The following is an 18,727-nucleotide window of genomic DNA, read 5'->3' on the forward strand; positions in this document are numbered from 1 at the left end:
AGAAGACCTGGGAGGACCGCGGACTCTGACCCCGCGCAGGCCGCCGCCTGCGAGCCACGGGTCCAGGGTGACCAGCGAGGCGCCGGAGGAGGGCGGTCACGTGACGCCGGCACCCACGTGACTCCGACTCCACATGACCTCCCGCGGCCGGGCCCCTCCTGGAGAGCGAGGACGCGGGGGAGCAGAGGTGAGGGCGCCGGGGGAGGCTGGAGGGGACCCGCAGCCCGGGGCGGGGCGGTGGGGCGGGGGTGGGGGGCGCTCGGGCCCGGCCGGGGACTCCTCTGGCCGCCGCGCCGCCAGCTTCTCGGCGGGGCGGCCACGCGGAAGCGCCGAGGAGCGAGGGAGCGCGGAAATAGGCTGCCCCGCTTGCTGCCGCAGATGGTCGGGGCCGCGCTGTCGCCGCCTTGGCTGCTGCTGCTGCTGCTGCTGCTGCCCTGGGCGCCCCCAGGCCAGGCAGCGCCGGACCTGGATGAGATCCAGTGCCTGCCCGGGTTGGCCAAGCAGCCAGCTTTCCGCCAGTACTCCGGCTACCTCCGTGGCTCCGACTCCAAGCACCTCCACTACTGGTCTGCGGCCCTCCCTCCGGGGCGGGGAGGGGACTGCGCGCGAGCTGGGCGAGGGTCTGAAGACCCCCGGGGGAGCCTGGGAGCAGGGAGCGCTGGAAGGGGCCCCTCCGCCTGCACCCACCCTGCTCTGCCTCCCCTCCCAGGTTTGTGGAGTCCCAGAAGGATCCCAAGAGCAGCCCTCTGGTGCTTTGGCTCAACGGAGGGCCCGGCTGCAGCTCCCTAGATGGCTTCCTCACGGAGCACGGCCCCTTCCTGGTGAGTGGGAAGCCACTGTCTCCCCCCTCACCCCCAACCAGGAAGGGGAGAGGAAGGGGACCGTCCCTAAAGGAAAAGGCTGGGGAGGAGGGAGAACAGGACTTGGAGGTGTTCCCAAGTGTGCCCTTTTCCTGAGCCTGGGTTCCGTAGTCTGTATCATTGGCTTGACTCTCTGTACCTCTCAGGGGTTTTGCCCGAAGGGGGAGTGCCCAGCACGGTGGCCCTTTTCCTTCCACCCAGTTGGCCCTTGGCACTTAGCCATCTCTCTTCTCCTCAGGTGCAGCCAGATGGTGCCACCCTGGAGTACAACCCCTATTCTTGGAACCTGGTATAGCTGGAGCTGTGGGTCCTGTGGGGGTGTCTGGGCACTTGGATGGAGTGGGGAGCCTTCTTCAGTTGCTTTCCTCCTGCCATGTAGATTGCCAATGTGTTGTACCTTGAGTCCCCAGCTGGAGTGGGCTTCTCCTACTCTGATGACAAGACTTATGCCACCAACGACACCGAGGTGAGTCCAGTGCCCGCCCCGTGCCCCAGCCTCCCTGGTTCTCTAAGGGTGGCACGCCCCCGGGGGAGAAGAACATGGCCTTGGAGCCTGTTTTTGGCTCTGTCACATGCTGTGTGTGGTCTTGGCAAAGCCACTTCCTCTTGCTCAGAGTGGGTGGGTGTCATTATCTCTGAGGTTCTTTCCGGCTCAAATAGGAGAACCTTTTGATTCCCTCCATCCTGCTTTCCCTAGGTCGCCCAGAGCAATTTTGAGGCCCTGAAGGATTTCTTCCGCCTCTTCCCTGAGTACAAGGACAATGAGCTTTTCCTGACAGGAGAGAGCTATGCCGGCATCTATGTCCCCACCCTGGCGGTGTTGGTCATGCAGGACCCCAGCATGAACCTTCAGGTACAGGGCCACTGCAGGAGGGAAGTGAGGCAGCTTATGGTCGTGGCCTTTCGGTGAGCGAGGTCAGACAGGCCATCTTCCCCGTCCAACCTGGTCTCCTTTGTAACGTGCTTGCCGCTGCCTGGCCCGCCTCTGCTCTCGTGCTTCCCACGACAGGAAGCTCACCTGTCAGCCAGCCAGCTTTGTTCTTTGAGTGGCCTCCCCACAAACCACCTTGGATTTCAGCTTCCAGATTGCTGGAGGTCTGGGTGTAGTCAGGGGAGGCTCTTCCTCTGCCTCCAGATGACCTGAATGCCCTGGGTGTTTCACAGGGGCTGGCCGTGGGCAACGGACTCTCCTCCTATGAGCAGAATGACAACTCCCTGGTCTATTTTGCTTACTACCACGGCCTTCTGGGGAACAGGTATGGGAGGGGGCAGTTGGGCAGTCTCCAGGGTGGGGCAGGTCATGAGATCTCAGGTCTGCTTTCCAGGCACATGATTGATACCCCGTGGGGCCCTACCCTGGTTTATGAGCAGGAGGTGGGGGCTGAGGTTGCTGGAAGAGACTGAGGAGGGCTGGCAGGATGGCCCCAGAGCAGCTAGGTTTGGAATCTACATACCATCCCCTGTGATCCGTTTCCTCATCCCCTGGAGGCAGGTGGTGGTAGGAGGTTGGAGGGAGAGTGGGGGAGGTCCGCCTGGGGCCTGAACACTTTCATGCATCTCCTACAGGCTCTGGTCTTCCCTCCAGACTCACTGCTGCTCTCAAAACAAGTGTAATTTCTACGACAACACCGACCCAGAATGCGTGACCAATGTGAGGTTCTGCCCCCAACCTCTGTCACCCTGACACCCCCAGCCCCGAGAACAGGACCACATCCCCTCCTTCGGCACTCCCTGACCCCGTCCCCTATGGCTTTCCTGTCCTGCCTCCTTCAGCAATTTGGTGTTTTCTGGGACACGTCTAGGGATGTGATCCTATCACCACTTCCTGTGACTTCCTGGGCAAATCCTGTAACTGCTGGGAGGGAAAGGATCTCTCACTTATCGAGCACCTACTATGTGCCAGGCACCGGGCTGACGTAGGTCAACGCAGATTATTTAATCTTCAAGAGTCTCCTTTAGGGGAGATCGTATTGTCCATATTTTCCAGAAGAGGAAACTGAGGCCAAGAATGTTAAAGTCACTCGTCTGAAGTCACAGTGTTCGGAAGTAGTGGCACCAGGGTTTGGACCCTGGGCTGGCAGATTCCTTCCACTGAGCCTCAGTTTCCCTACCTGTAAAATAAAGTGGGGGGAAAGGGTGACGACAACAGGTGAAGTAGGAGAGCGGTCTTGGGACGCATTGGCGGGACACTGGGGAGGCCGGGGTTCTGTGACACGGGTGGCTCGGTGTGTCATTGCAGCTTCAGGAAGTGTCCCGCATTGTGGGCAGCTCCGGCCTCAACATTTACAACCTCTACGCCCCCTGTGCCGGGGGTGTGCCTGGCCATTTCAGGTAGGCCCTGCGGTGTGTCCTGGGGGGCCCTGGGCCCAGCCCCGCCTGGAGGCCGAGGCACCTATCCCCCACTTCACCTGCAGGTACGAGAAGGACACTGTCGTGCTCCATGACTTGGGCAACATCTTCACTCGCCTGCCGCTCAAGCGGATATGGCATCAGGTCTGCAAGAGCCCGCTTCTTCTGGTGGGGGTGGGGCAGGGAGGCGAAGACCCTGACCTTCGGGCGGTGCCCCCAGGCACTGCTGCGTTCCGGGGATAGGTTGCGCATGGACCCGCCCTGCACCAACACCACGGCCACCTCCACGTACCTCAACAACCCTTACGTGCGGAAGGCCCTCCACATCCCCGAGCAGCTGCCCCGCTGGGACATGTGCAAGTGAGGCTCTGGGGCCGCCTGTGGCCTGGGGGTGGCAGGCTCTCAGGGCTCCTGGGTATCAGGTTCCCAGGGATCCCTTGGCCAGGGTCTCTCAGGGATGGCACTCAGGGGTGGCACTCAGGGTGCCACGGTGAGTTGTGCAGGATGTTTGACCATTCAATCGATTGCTGTTTCGCCAATTCGTTCTTAAACGGCCGCATCGGTTGGTAAAATGGCGGTTTGCGTCCCTGGTGTTTAGTATACCAGACCCTCTCCCCCACCCCCACTCCACTGCAGGCCCCAGTTGCACGGATCTCCTATGACCCGTGTGAGTAACAGGGTGACGCCTGGCACCGCGGGGGCCACTCAGGTCCTCTCATTGGTCAGTGCCCCTGCCCTCCGGTTGTTCCCTGCTGTGGTTCTCACACCTGTGGGCCCCTCTGCCCTAAATGCCGGCTGTGGACCAGGGACTAAACGTTCCTATATACGTTTCTAAATGGGGGCGAGTTGAGGACCTCTGAATTCCAGCCCCTCATCCAAGTAAGTCCTAGAGAAGTGACGTGAGGGGGGGGACTGAATCCCAACTCTGCCTCCTGGGCTGGAGCTTAGAGCTAGGAAGGGATAGGAGAGGAGGTCTGCTCTGTGACTTTTTGTCTCTGTTTACCTCGTCTTCCCGGGGCCTGCCCACGTGCTCCCGCAGCTTCCTGGTGAACATACAGTACCGCCGTCTCTACCAAAGCATGCAGTCCCAGTACCTGAAGCTGCTCACCGCGCAGGTGAGTGGGGGCAGCACCGCTGGGCCCACCAGCAGCCTTGGGGCCCTGGAGCAGCATGATAAGGCGGGGCCCCCTTTAAGTGCCACTCCGGACACAGGAAGCTGAAACTCCAAGAAATGAAGCCCAGTGACTGGCAGGGTCACGATTTGAACGTGGCTTTGTCCCCATCCCATGCTGTTCTCTTGTAGGAGCCTAGGGGGTCTGCGTCAGCCAAGGAGACTTTAGGTTGAGAAGAGCTAGGAGAACGTGTTATAGACAAGCAAATGGAGGTCCGGGGTGGGAGAGGGCCTTGTGCAAGATCATCTAGGAGACCCTGACAGCCGGTCAGGACCAGATTCTGTACAACACAGTGGTTAGAGCATGAGCTCTAGGGTCAGATCGCTTATGTGCAAGTTCCTTTACTAGCTGTGTGACCCTGGGCAGGTTTCTCATATCTTGAGACTTGTTTCCCCGCCTGTCAGATGGGGTTAATAATAGTATCTGCTTTCATAGGTGAAGCATTTAGTAGAGCACTGGACATGTAGAAAACACTCAGAAAATAGTGTTTCCTGCTTTGTACTATTTCACTGGGCCCCTTGAATTCCCTGCAGGGGTAGGGCTTGAACCAGGAAGGGCTGGGACCTGGGCTCATTCCAGACCCCCCCATTCCCTCCTCTGCCCTGCTCCAGAAATACCGGATCCTGCTCTACAACGGAGATGTGGATATGGCCTGCAATTTCATGGGGGATGAGTGGTTTGTGGATTCCCTCAACCAGAAGGTACGGCGCAAGGATCCTGGCTCTGGGGAGGGATGGGACGGCTGTGCCTGGCAGCTAGGCTCTGGGCAGACAGGGCAAACCTGGGGGAGTTCCGGGCCCCTGAGGTCTTCCGGCAGCCGTGAGCAGAGATGATGGGGCGGCAGCAGGCTGCTAAGTCTTTCCTGGTGGGGCAGATGGAGGTCCAGCGCCGGCCCTGGTTAGTGGACTACGGGGACAGTGGGGAGCAGATTGCTGGCTTCGTGAAGGAGTTCTCCCACATCGCCTTTCTCACCATCAAGGTAGGGCTTGGGCCTGGCAAGGGCTGGCTTGGCTGGAGGGGATGGGGCAAGACCCACCTGTCCTCCTTCCAGCTCCCTTTACACTGCGTTACCGGGATCCCAACTGGCCCCGTAAGAGCAAGTTTTCTGGCAGGTGTGGGAAAAATGCAGTGCTTGGGGCAGGGCTGGGAGAAGAGGAAGGTCACCGGTTGGAGGGATCCAGTAGGATGGAGGACGCACCCACGGGCAGGGGTTACACAAGAAGGTGATCTCACAGAGCTTTGCTCCTAGGGCGCTGGGCACATGGTCCCCACCGACAAGCCCCAGGCTGCCCTCACCATGTTCTCCCGCTTCCTGAATAAGCAGCCGTACTGATGGAGATCAGTCCCCTTACTGATGGAGACAGCTCCCCTTCTGCCTGATCCAGCTCCTCTTTCCCGCTCTTCCTGCTAGAAGGGAGGTCCTCCTTTATGCAGAATGCCCCTGTGGGGCAGGTCCCTGCCTCCAGAACTGCTTCCCCCTTGCCGCCTCCACAGCCCTGTGCCTCCCAGACCAGGCCCCAGTGCCTCACATAGACAGCCTGGGGGAGTTAGCACTTTATTCCTGACTGGGGTGGGGCCTGGCCCCCTCCCTTCGTGCACTAGAACACAGCAGAGCTCAGGACAGCCCATGGGGAGGGTGGACGGACTGTAATTGGTGGATTGACTGATTATGGAATTAAATTGGGTACAGCTTAAAGCCCTGTCTTCTCTGTGGCACCGGGGGGTTAGACAGGACACTATAGGCTGGGGGGGGGTGCTGGGGGAGGGGACGAGAGGCGTCAGAGTCCTGAATGCCCCTGCCAGGGTGGGCTTGAGGGCTCAGGCAGCTGTCGTGGAGGGTGGTGGGGCACTGGATGCCCAGGGGTCCCTGGTGTCGGCAGGCCGGTTCTTCTCGATCACCTCTCGCAGCCCTTTGGCAAAGTGGAGGTCGGCCCCAATGGTGAGGAAGCCCTGTGCAGTGGGGCAGAGAGGGGAGTCTGTTTATTCCATCACAGGCCAAAATTTCAAGATAGAGACAAAGTCTTTAGCCTCGAGGGGTTCTCAATTTAGTGGGACAGGAGGAACAGCAAAGAAGTTCTTCTAGCTGCCTGTGAAGGGTGTAAAAGAGAGGCTGCAGGAGCACAGTCTGTGGAGGTCAAGGAGGGCTTCCTAGAGGAGGTGACCTCTTAGCTCAGACGTTCAAGATGAGTAGATATTGGGGGTGGAATCTGGGAAGAGGTTTACAAGGTGACAGCCCAGCTGTGCAGAGGGCTGGAGAACTCTGATGATGGAAGATTAAAATGGGATGGGCCGTCGATAAGGGAAGGGCTGGGGTCGGGTAGCAGAGTTAGGTCGGTGATGAAGCAGAGGCGGGGAGGCTGTGCCCTCCTCCATCACCGCCCCCTACTCACCGCATGGTTCGTCACCACCTCGCGCACAAAGTTGATACCCTCGGGCAGTGGGATCTGCACCCCCCGCCACATCCGCTCTGTGGGTGGGAGCAGGTGGCTCAGCTTGGGTCCACCCAGCTCCCCTCGCCTTTCCCTCTCCTGCCTCCCGACCCCCAGCCCTACCATTGAGCATGGGCATCACCCCAATCTGCAGCATGGTCTTCAGAGGGGCCTGCAGCGGGATCAGCTGGGAGGGAGGAGGCAGGACATTAGGGCAGCCAGCAGGAAGCAGCCTGGCCTTCACTGCCCGGCCCCGACCCGGCCTCGGCACCCCCGCCACCCCCCAACTCACGGCCAGCGACTCCAGGGCGGACTGGTTTGAGTAGATTCGGAACCTACAGGAGAGAAACAAGTGTCCAGTGGGCACGAGGCCCAGACGCTCCCCCTCCTCGGGCCACCAGAAGCCCCCGAGTCTCAGCCGCAGATGCCCCCACCTTCACACCTGTCCGGGGGTTCTGCCATTCGCCAGGTGTGCATCCCTGGGAGAGTCCTTTCTCCCTCTTGCAGTTCCTTTTCTCCAAGTTTGCTACTTTTAATTTGTCGACCACTTCCTGTACACCAGCCTCGTGCTGGTAGCTTTGCACGTATGGTTTGTGTTTATTTAAGCAACCTTACAGAGCTCGCTCCCTCCCAGATACTAAGCGTGTTACAAAAGTTAAATATTAAGATATTTTAAAATGCCAACTTGACTTCATCCTCCTGACAACCCTAAGAAGGAGGCACTATGAAATTGACTTGCACTTTTTAGATGAGGCAGATGAAGCCTAGAGAGAGGAAGTAATTTGCCTGCGGGCTCACAGGTGGTAACGGGCAGAAACTGCCTCTAGAATCTAGGCTCTTAACCACGACCCTGCAGTATCTCATTTAACCCCTGGGACAGTGCCGTCCAGTAGAACTTTTACAAAATGTTGCATGTTTGCCCTTGCCACGTAAGAGCCACTAGCTACCTGTGGCTAGCGTGGTAGATGCTGTTTTTTCCTAGCTCCCCCAGTGGCTATAGGTCTGAGTGGATTTCGCTCCCCAGTTGTTGGGCAGGTGCGATTATCCCGAAGGCACGGAGGCTCAGCGAGGTTAAGCGCTCGCCCGAGATCTTGGCCAGCTGCTTACCGGCGCAGGTCCAGCTGGGTGCGCAGCGCCTTCCCCCGGAGTGCCATCTTGGCGCTGAGACGGGCGTCCTGCAGGCAGGGGGGTTGGGGCAGGGTTACTGACCCACAGAGTCCACAGCACACTGTCCCTGACCCTCCGTAGCCCCCACTCTGGTGCCCGCACCATGGTCATGCTGGATAGCTGGACCTCGGGCTGGTCTGACGGGACCAGGGCGATGGTGACACTGGCAGTGACAGAGACCGTGGTACCCGAGGGCTTGATGGTGCAGCGAGGTGGGGCCAGGACGCGCAGCTCCAGCTTCAGCGGGGAGTCGATCACTGCTGGGCTCTGGGGACAGAGTAGGGAGGGCGGGGGAAGTCCCAGACCTGTTCCCTGATGAGCCCCGGGAGGGGAGATGGGGTGGCTCAGGTTCTGCCTGCTGGGAGCCCAGACACACAAATACGAGGACTGGTGTGGCTTCCCAGACCCTTCAGAACTGTGTCCAGCCTCTGTGCCTTTGCTGACACAAGGGATGGAATGTCTCCTTTTCCTGCTGTCCTGAGTTCTCGATGGTGGATCCATCCCCAACCAGACTCCTCGGGGACGGTGTTTGCATCAAATATCCCCACCCTCTGCCCTATCGCCCTTCTCTGAACTGCTGTGCTCTTTCTCCTGTAGGCGCTGACCAATACTTCGCCTGTGTTAGCTCATTTAAACCTCATCATAACCATGTGAGGCAGGAATTACCGTACTCATCTTTGAGATGGGGAAACCGAGGCACAGAGAAGTTAAGTAACTTGTCCGAGGTTCTGTGGTCATCCAGGTGCAGAACCTGGGATTCAGAGCCGGGCAGTTTGGCCAGAGAGTCCATGCCCCCACCAACGCTTGGCCATCAGGTTGATGGTGACGATGGGGATGACAGCAGTGGGGACAGCAGCTAGTGTTTCCTGAGCACTTACCTGCGCCGGGGGCTGCTCTAATTTCTTTACATGAATTGACTCAGCTCTCATCCTCACGACAGCCCTGGCAGGTTGTATAGTGTAGCGGAGATTAAGGGCAAGTTCTCTAACGATTACTGAGATACTTTTTAATTTTGACCTTTCACCCCTCTCCCCATGAAACAAGGGAAAATAATAAGCAAAAAGAATACATCTGGGTCGCCTGGCTGGCTCAGTAGGTAGAGCATGTGACTCTTAATCTTGAGGGTCATGAGTTCGAGCCCCACGGTGGGCGTAGAGATTATTTAAAAAATTAACTTAAAAAAAAGAATACATCGGTCATTGTTAAAGTCCCTACACTTAGAGAGCTTGGGTTCTCAGCCTGCCGTCCTCCTAGCTTCATGAAGAAGAGCAGGAGTAGCAAGGGCCCTTCACAGACTTGGAATCGACCTTGACAAACAAGAGGACTTAGCCACAGGCAGGAGGTCACGCCTTCTAAGGTTTACTCCATGGTGGCCGCGGAGGCCTCTGCCTGCACACCTCACGCGTCCCCTCGCTGGTGTGCAGGCGGTAGGGCCACCCACCCTGGCCACATCCCTACCTCCCGCCAACACTCACCAGCAGGACGATGCTCCCAAAGTAGGTGGCCCTCAGCAGCATGTCCAGATCGTGGGGCACCTGGAGAGGGGAAGGGGGGATGAGGCAGGGTCATCAGGAGTTCCGGACAGGGCCCCTCTTGCCCATCCCACAGACAGGCCCCGGCATACCTTGTCCCCCACCAGTGACAGCTGCAGGGCCCCCGCCCGGAAGTAGCTCTCCATGGCAGAGTCAAAGAAGAACTCCGAGAAGGCCACGTACACCATCCGCTCCTCCTCCTGCAGTTGGGGCTCTACTGCCCGGTTGGGCAGGCTCCAGTTCCCCTCAGCCAGGGGAAAGAAGGCCCCCTGCAGTTGGGGGATCAGGGTCAGCTTGTGGCCCAGCACCCAGATGTTCCCACGCCCAGTGCCAGGCACCATGAGGGATGGTGGGGGTCGGACCCAGCTGCTATCTGGGGGGGGACTCATTAGCACAACTTCTTCTTTTAAGTTGTATTTATTTAAGTAACCTCTCCACCCAACATGGGGCTTGAACTCATGACCCCAAGATTCAGAGTCACATGCTCCACCGACACCCAGCCAGGTGTCCTCGTTAGCACAACTCTTAAAAAGGCATTCAGGGGCGCCTGGCTGGCTCAGATGGTTAAGCGTCTGCCTTCGGCTCAGGTCATAATTCCCGGGTCCTGGGATCGAGCCCCACGTCGGGCTCCTGGCTCAGCAGGGAGCCTGCTTCTCCCTCTCCCTCTGTCTCTCCCCCCCCCCCGCTCATGCTCTCTCTCTATCTCTGTGTCTCGAATAAATAAAATCTTTTTAAAAATTAATTAATTAATTAAAAAAAGAAAAAGGCATTCAAAGGAGGGCAGCTGGAGTTCTGCAAGGGAGCACTTCCATCAGACCAGAGAAGGGACGCCCAGGAAAGGGCTGGGGAGGAGGAGGCATGGTGGCCTTGAAAGATACAGAGCAGGAATGATAAAAGCTGCAGTTTACGCTGACACAGGGTACGTGTGTAGAGCTGTACATCCACCTGCTCCAGGGGAGACGGGGAAGGGCAGTGCGTGAGCAAAGGCCCTGAGGTAGGAAGCGAGGGCGTATTTGGGCAAGAATGAGTGCCGAGAGGGTGCCTGGGTGGCTCAGTTGGTTGAGCGACTGCCTTCGGCTCAGGTCATGATCCTGGAGTCCCAGGATCGAGTCCCGCATCGGGCTCCCTGTTCGGCAGGGAGTCTGCTTCTCCCTCTGACCCTCCTCCCTCTCATGCTCTCTGTCTCTCATTCTCTCTCTCGCAAATCAATAAAATCTTAAAAAAAAAAAAAAAAAAAAGAATGAGTGCCGAGAAACAGGGTGAGGTTAGAAAGGTGGGGCCAGACAAGGTTAACCAGGCTCAGAAGCCAGACCCAGGAGTTGAACGTAATTCTGCAGGCAGGCACGCTCAGCAGTGGAGTGGCCTCATCGGAGCTGTGCCTTTGGGGGACAAAACGAGCAACACAGGACAAGGAGGAGGTCTGGTCAGGTCAGAGACGCCCCACCAGCCAGGCAGCTCACCCGGAAGACCATGTCCAGATTGCTGTCGGACGCTACAGGATCCTTCAGGAGGGAGTAGTCGATGCCAACCAGCTCATCCACAGAGCTGCGAACTGCGGGAAGGAGCTCGGTCACTCCAGCTGTGTGATGCTGGGCCAGGTGCTCACCCATCTGGGCCTGTTTCTCACCCACAAAGCGGTGATTATAAATCTTCCCTCATAGGGTTGTTGTGGGGATCAAATTAGTTTTACGCGGGAAGTACTTAGTGCTCAGCAGCATTAATGCCGACTGCCACCACCACCATCATCGGCCAATACAAGGGTTTCCTCAGATCACTGAACAAGATGCCAAGGGAGTCCCTTCCCTCGTTGTTCTCCCTGGCCCCTCCCTCCCTCCCCATGCTCTGTGTGTGGGGCCTGATATCTACCCCCCAGCAGACAGAGGTCACAGTTTAGGAAAAGGAAATTCATGTTAGTTGAGCACCTATGAAGTGCAGAGGATGAATACAAACAGGGTCCCAGTGATCAGCAAGCCCCTATCGAGGACCTTGACAGTGATCACTGAGTTAATCCTCACAACCCCTACAAGGAGGCATCACCAGCCAAGCGAAGATACCAAGGCCCAGAGAGGAGTACTTACCTAGGGTCACATGGCCAGTCAGTAGCAGAGGCCATATCTGAAGCCAGGGCATGGTAGGGGCCCACCCTGAGGTATACCCAGCCTCCTCCTCAGCCCCGTTCCAGTCCCAGGCATGGCCCGGAGCTCCCCTCCCAGCCAGCGCCAACTCACCAGGCACTGTGTCCAGGAGGGAATTGAGGAGCACCATCCCTGCGTGGTAAAGCACGGGGCAGATCTGCGAGGTGGGGTCTAGAGTCAGGGCCTTCCAAAGAGAGGGCACCCCCCCACACACACTGCTGCTGTACCTGCTGGTTGAGGAGGAAGCGCATCCCCGAGGTGATGAATGTGGAGAGGAACTCATATACCTTCCTGCAAGGAGGGGAGAGACCACGTGAGCCCAGACTCTGCCCTACCCCAATCCAGATCCAGGAGAAATCACTGGCCAGAGAGACGGGGAGGAGGTGGCTCAACTTTGACCTGTATTACCGGCCCTTTAATGGAGGTTTTCCAAATCCCCTCGCTAGCCTGATTCTCAAGACCTCTCCTAACCTCTGCCCCCCACCAGCCTAATGAATTTGCCCCCAGTTCTTCAAACCTGCTGTACGCATCCCCACCTCCAGATGCTTACTCATGCCCTCCCTTCCACCCTCAGAGTCCCTGTCCTGTATTTCCCTCTGTATGGGCTCAGATGCTTCCCCTTCCAGGCAGCCTTCCCAGATTGCCCTCTTCTGAACCCCTGGAGTACTCAGTTCCTCTCTCAAAGCCCCGATGACAAATGTTTTGTCCCTTCAACGAGGCTCTGAGTTCCTTTATGAATCCTCAGGGACTGGCATATACTCTATTTGTTCAGTAAATAAAAACTTGACCGTATACCAACACCAGATGATAAATCCAGCATCTTTTCTCTCCCACTCTCTTTGAGAGCTATCACAAAGTCCCCTTCTCAGGCCAAAACCTGAAATTATGCTATTGTTTTTATTAGTAGTAGTAAGAGCTACCTACCAATGATTGAGAACTCAGTTCATGCCCAGCTGTGCATACTGATCCTCACAATTACTCTTATCCAGGAAGCTAGCCACTAATATGCCAGGTACTGTTCTAAATATTTTTACATATATTAACAAATAGTCTTTGCAACACCTTATAAAATAGTTGCTATTATCATCCTCATCTTACCAAGGAGGAAATTGAGGCACAGAGCTTCAATGACTTGCCCAAGGTCACAGAGCAGGGAAATGAGAGTTGCTGAGCATTGGACCCAGTTGGCCCGGCTCCCAAGCCTGTGCACTTTGCATTGCACCCGGCAAATGGCAGGGAGGCTCAAAGGGGGCTTACTTGAAGGTTCCCCCGAAGGCCGCGTGCATTCTGGAGACCGAGGCCTGGCAGGAGACGTTGGACACCTTGATACGGCCAGTGGCATCCCGGGAGAGCTGCAGAGCAGTGCGGATGGACACGCCCTCAGCAGAGGCATTGATATAGCCCCCATCGTAGCTGCGAGGGGGTGGGGGGCAGTCAATGTCCAGCTTGGAGCTTGACCACGTCTTTGCCACCCACCCCATAAGTCATACCTCTTAATAAGACTTCACTTCTACCAAACCCTATCAACCCTTATGAAGTGGGTATGCTTGTCCCTACTGTACAGACGAAGAAACTGAGACCCAGGAAGGCTAAAGGACTGCCCACAGCCCCACGGCATCCCAGCCCTCCTGATCCACCCTGCACTCCCCCGAGGATGCCAGGTCCTCACAAGAACCAGTAGAGAAGCTGCCTCCGGAAGCGCAGCCCCAAGGACGCGTTGCTGATTTGTAGCACCAGCTCCTGCTCCGGCTGGAAATGGAGCTCAGAGGATGTCAGCTGCAGCTCTGTGACCTTCACCCTGCAGGAAGCCTCCGGGTCAGCTTCAGGGCCACGAAGAGGGAGTCCACCCAGCCACAGGAAACTCATTCCCTCCTCTTCCAGTCCAGACCTGGGGAAGCTGAGCTGGGTGGAATGAATTCTTCCACTTTCCCTCAAGTGCCCAGCCTGGACTTGGACAGCTCAGAGATGAGCTTCACCCCTTCTTTAAATGCCTTACTGCTTGCACTCCCTTCCCTCCCACACCCTGTGGTTGCTTGACCTGGACCTGGTCTTTTAGCCGAATCCTTTGATTTTGTCTCCATCAGCTGAGCTACAGATCCCATTTCTCCTATCCCCATCGTCCCAAGGAAGGTTCTTGTCTCCTGTTTCCGGGACCTCTCCCATTAGCTCCACCCCGGCCGCTAGACCCCACTCTCACCCATTGGCAAGTTTCGTGACTCCCCGTCTCCGGTGCTCTTTGGCCACGCCTTAGCCCCCAAGGCTTCTGCTTGCCGTTCTTGGTCCCGCCTATGTTGGCTGGCTTGGCCTTTATCTTCTCCGCCCCATCCTGTTTCTTGAGTCCCGCCTCCTCGATGTGGCCACGCCCCTACCCCTACTCAGTTTCCCCGGCCCTAGGCCCCGCCCCGGGAGCCCGAGACCCAGCCCCCCGGATCCACTACTTACTCCGAGATGTTGTAGTAGAAGTGGCCCTCCCGGCCCCGCAGGTCCGGAATGGTGATGGTCTCCAGCTCTTGTTCCAGAAAGCGCAAGCCCTCCTGCTTCACTGAGGTAGCAGCGAGACCCTTAGGTCCTGCAGCTGGAGCGACCCCTCCCTCATCGGCCCTCACCCGGCCCCGCGCCTTACCCAGCTCCAGCGCCTGGGAGGTGACGCGGGTCTTGCAGCCGGGGAGCTCCGCATGAGCGCCTGCCAGAAGCGCTAGGAGGAGGGCCCCAAAGAGGGCCATGGCGAGCGGGCCTGGGGTGGGGTGGGGTCGCTGGAGTAATCAGGGCCGCTAAAACCCACTCCCCGGTTGTCCAACCAGAAGAGGGACTGGCCGGATCGTTACCCTCGAAAGAGCTCTTCGGAGAACTTGGAAGCAATTATATTGCCTCCATTTGGCAGATGCGGAAACTGAGGCTCAGAGAGGCGACGCGACTCGCGCTCTAGCTCCCAGAGGATTTGGGGCACGGGGGAAGGGGAGGGGACATTCTCGGTCCCCCCGTGCACCCGCCGCGTGAAGAGTTTGACCCCTCGGGGACCAACGCCCCCCGCCCCCACCACCTCCCCTTTCCTTTAGCAGAGGGCGGGCGCGGCTTGCCTGTTACCATGGAAACGGCTGCACGCGCATTCCTGGGGGGTGGCTTGCGGTCTCCCAGGCCCCGCTCCCAGGGAGCTGCCGGCCCGACCTCGTGCTCCCGGGTCTCCCGGCTCTGCCGGGTCCTAAATCCCTGCCATCGGGATTCGGCCTGGTATCCCCCCCCCCCAAATCAGCGCCCTCCTTAATGGGATCTCTTCCCCACCCCGGGTTCAGTAGACCACGCGGCTCAGCGAGGGCCTGAGGGTGGATGGGGACGCCCCCCCAACTCACTGCGGCGGAGCTGGGGGTCGGTGCGGTCACGTGGGGCGGCGGGCTGCGCAGGGGATCCGGACGGCGGGGTCTGGCGGGCTGTGCTGGTCCAGCCGCCTTTATAATGCCGGGCCTCTCCGACCCCCCCCTCCTCGCTCCCGCTCTCCCCTCCTCCCTCGGGGGTTGGGAGGGGACGGGGCGGAACGCTGGCAGCCGGGAGGGTGGAGAGGGCTGTACGGAGCCCCGTGACAGGCCCGGCTGCTGTCAAGACAAGTGGGGGACCCAAGCCGGGAAGGAGGGAGGGAAGTGCAGGAGTTGGCCCGCCCAATCCCAACAGTCCTTGCTTCTCTGGGACCTCGGTTCAAATTCCAAATGCCCATGTCTTCCTCTATGACCCTGAGCAAGTCACTTCACTTGGGGCACCGCGCCTCAGTTTCCTCATCCAGCGAAATGTGTGGGATACTTGGGACCACCCGCAAAATCAATGCCCAAGACACATTATCTTCCTTCCTTTCCACCCACAATCAGCAAGACTTCTCCTTGCCAGGCTTCACCAGGGGAACGCCCCCAAATGTCTCTATGTCACTATCTAGGGACATAACAGGCCCAGAGACTTCTCCCACTGGGGTCCAAGCAAGTGCTGCCTGCCCGGGTGGACAGGGCACAGGCTCCTGGAATCACCCCAGAGGGAGGATGGGTGTTTCCCAGGGACTGTGGATTTTGTGTGTGTGTGTGTGTGTACCTTTGGAGCTAGGTTCTCGGCACAGTATCTCCATCTACTGCCTGCAGGGTGTTCCCCGCTCCTGGCACTTGCACAGAGTAGGTACTTGCTACCTTTTTTGTTGTCCGATGGAGGAAAGAGGAAAGGAAAAGCGATAAAGGTGAGTGTCCACTGAACATGTATGTAGCACCAAGCACTCATTCGGGTAGGAATACCAACAGGTCCTGATTTGCCCAGGACCTTCCTAGCTTTGAAACTGAACGTCTTCCTTCCAGGGAACCCCCTCTGTCCCAGGCAAACCAGGATGGTTAGTCATCCTAGATCTAGACTAACTTATTTAATCTTCTTAACCTATGAGGATGGCACTAACATAGACCCACCCTAGCAGGAAACCAGAGGGAAAGACCACCATGCAGCTACGACTGGAAAACCCATGAACTGTGCAAGGGTGGGAGACGGTGTTTATAGCCCAGTAATTAGTGCTTAGATTCTTGAGTCTGACAGACCAGGATTCACATCCTAGGAATTTGTCCAATTCTTGGACCCCTTACTTAGTTTCCTCTTCCTAAAACAGAAACAATAAGGTTGTTGTTGCAAGAATAAATTAAAAGTGCCTAGTGCATGTGCTGAACACAGTACTTGGCATACCATCAGTGCCAAATAAATGCTGGCTATTAAGATTAGGGGCACACACCACAAGCACATGAGACAGAAAGGGTGTAGGAGAGGAAGGAAGAAAGAGCTAAGGATATCCAGAGGAGGAAGTGCCTTCGTGCTTTGAACTCTAGTAGCCTTCATTCTTCCTGGAGCCTGGCTCAAGCAGAAAACCTGGCAGATGTTAGTTTTCTTTCTTCTCACTTTCCTTTTTTTTTTTTTTTTTTTTTTTTAGATTTTATTTATTTATCTGACAGAGAGAGAGCACAAGCAGAGGGAGCGGCAGGCAGAGGGAGAGGGAGAAGTAGGCTCCCAGCTGAGCAGGGAGCCCAATGTGGGGCTCATGGGGCTCCATCCCAGGACGCTGGGATCATGACCTGAGCCGAAGGCAGATGCTTAACCGACTGAGCCCCCCAGGCGCCACTCCTCTCACTTTCTTTCTTTTTTTTTTTTTTTAATATTTTATTTATTTATTTGACTGAGAGAGAGAGACAGCGAGAGAGGGAACACAAGCAGGGGGAGTGGGAGAGGGAGTGGAGCAGGGAGCCTGATGCGGGGCTCGATCCCAGGACCCTGGGATCATGACCTGAGCAGAAGGCAGATGCTTAATGACTGAGCCCCCCAGGCACCCCCTCTTCTCACTTTCTTACTGAAATGCAAGCTCAGTCTTTGTATCACTGGGATCTCCTGTGGGAGATTCTTGTCTCCTGCATGTCACTGTCCCCACAGCAGCCCCAGTGAGCTTTAAATGTAGCTACGTGATCTTGGGCCAGTGGTCTAACCTCTCTGGGCCTGTTTCCACATCTGGATTGCTCGTGAGGATTAAAAGCGTTAATGCATTTAAAGGACTTGATGAGCATCTGGCACGTAGTAAGGGCTCAAAAAACGTCAGCTACAGTCATCAGCATCCTTTGCCAGCATCTAGTGGCTTTCGATGACACTCAGAATAAACTCCTGCCTCCGTGCCCTGACTTCCAGGCACGTGACACGTGCACCCCTGTCTTGTCACCCACCCTCTGTCACCTTCCTTTGCTCTGGCTACACTGGCTTTTGCCCTTGCTGTTCCCTCGGCTTGGAATGCTTTTCCACCTGATCTTCCCACAGCTAGCTCCTCGTCATGCTGCTCTCGGCTTCAATGGCACTTCCTCAGAGAAGACTTCCCTGCCTACCTAGCAGTTACTCTCAATCCCATCAGCCTGGTTTATTTGCTTTATAGACCTTGTGACTATTTAATATTGGTTTGCCAAACTATTAGTTAATGGAGACATGGTCTGTCTCCGTGAGAGCTGGGATCTGGTTCCCCACTTATTCCCAGTACCTAGAACAGTGCCTGCACTGAGGAGGTCCTGCCTATTTGCCGAGTCACTAAACTGGTTTGGAGCCCTCAGATGTGTTTGGGGGGCAGGTGATACCTATGCACCCTGGATTCTTTAGCAACTCCTGCGCCTCGTTTGTCTCAGCCCGACTGACTCTAAACACAGCCCTGGGCTGGGGGACAACATGTACTCACTGGCTTTGAATCCAGGGACTTGCCCTGTCAGCCTGACCCCCTCCATCACACGGGTTTCCCCTTTCTCCCAAAGCTTGTGCCCCCAACGCGCACACTTCAGTGATATTGGCAGATGGGCAGCCCAGGAAGGTCTTTGGCAACCTCCCCAATTCCTCAACACTTGACTTGAGGGATGAAGAGATCAGAAGGCCCAAATCCCTTTCCACTTTCACTCCTGTCTTTGAAGAGGGAAGGAGGGACTTCCCAGCACTCAAAGGGACAGGAAAGAAATGCTTTTCTAGCCTCTACTGTGCACCCAGCACAGCGATATTGTTAAACCACGAGGAGAGCAAAGCATTAATTAAGCGCTTTGGAATCAGACAGACCTGGTTCAAATCCTGCTTCTGTCATTTTCTAGAGCAGAGGTCAGAAAGCTGTTCCTGTAAAAGGTCAGATAAGATAGTACATATTTTAGGCTTTGCTGGCTCTGTGGTCTCTGTCACAGCTGTTCAAACTCTGCCATTGCAGCTATAAACTAGACTTACATGAACAGACCCCTCGCTGGATTCGGCCCATGGGCTGTAGTTTGCAAACCCCTGTTCTAGAGTAAATTAAAAATTAAGTCTCTTTAAGAGCCTCAGTTTCCACATCTGTAAGTTGGGGATGATCTAGTACCTGATAACCTGTCCGGGTGGTGGTGAGATTTTAAATAAAGTATATAAAGTGCTGGGGCACCTGGGTGGCTCAGTCGGTTAAGCGGCTGACTCTTGATTTCAGCTCAGGTCATGATCTCGGGGTCTTGGGATCGAGCCCTACATCTGGCTCCTCGCTCAGTGGGAAGGATTCTCTCTTTCTCCCTCTGCCCCTCCCCCAACTCACTCTGTCTGTAAAAT

At 56.7% G+C, this 18,727-nt stretch overlaps 2 protein-coding genes across 2 annotated transcripts; one reads left to right on the plus strand and one right to left on the minus strand.

Moving 5' to 3' along the window:
• The first annotated feature begins 48 nt into the window (after positions 1 to 48).
• CTSA (cathepsin A) lies at positions 49 to 6,077 on the plus strand. Its single transcript, XM_036075405.2, has 15 exons — positions 49 to 187; positions 379 to 566; positions 710 to 821; positions 1,099 to 1,149; positions 1,240 to 1,326; positions 1,558 to 1,713; positions 2,025 to 2,116; positions 2,427 to 2,511; positions 3,100 to 3,191; positions 3,275 to 3,353; positions 3,430 to 3,569; positions 4,249 to 4,324; positions 4,993 to 5,082; positions 5,256 to 5,360; positions 5,631 to 6,077. Exons 1-15 carry the CDS (start codon positions 134 to 136, stop codon positions 5,712 to 5,714), a joined length of 1,491 nt encoding a protein of 496 aa, XP_035931298.1. The 5' UTR covers positions 49 to 133; the 3' UTR covers positions 5,715 to 6,077.
• Positions 5,921 to 15,144, minus strand: PLTP (phospholipid transfer protein). Its single transcript, XM_036075409.2, has 16 exons — positions 14,992 to 15,144; positions 14,268 to 14,378; positions 14,087 to 14,186; positions 13,314 to 13,442; positions 12,902 to 13,057; positions 11,872 to 11,935; positions 11,738 to 11,801; positions 10,970 to 11,061; positions 9,602 to 9,778; positions 9,453 to 9,512; positions 8,080 to 8,244; positions 7,918 to 7,985; positions 7,103 to 7,145; positions 6,934 to 6,997; positions 6,772 to 6,848; positions 5,921 to 6,331 (listed from the first exon to the last, which is right to left on the minus strand). The coding sequence occupies exons 2-16, from the start codon at positions 14,365 to 14,367 to the stop codon at positions 6,200 to 6,202; spliced, it is 1,491 nt and encodes a 496-aa protein (XP_035931302.1). The 5' UTR covers positions 14,368 to 14,378; positions 14,992 to 15,144; the 3' UTR covers positions 5,921 to 6,199.
• Positions 15,145 to 18,727: the final 3,583 nt, after the last annotated feature.

Source organism: Halichoerus grypus, chromosome 10, assembly GCF_964656455.1.
Source record: "Halichoerus grypus chromosome 10, mHalGry1.hap1.1, whole genome shotgun sequence".
Classification (NCBI taxonomy): Eukaryota; Metazoa; Chordata; class Mammalia; order Carnivora; family Phocidae; genus Halichoerus; species Halichoerus grypus.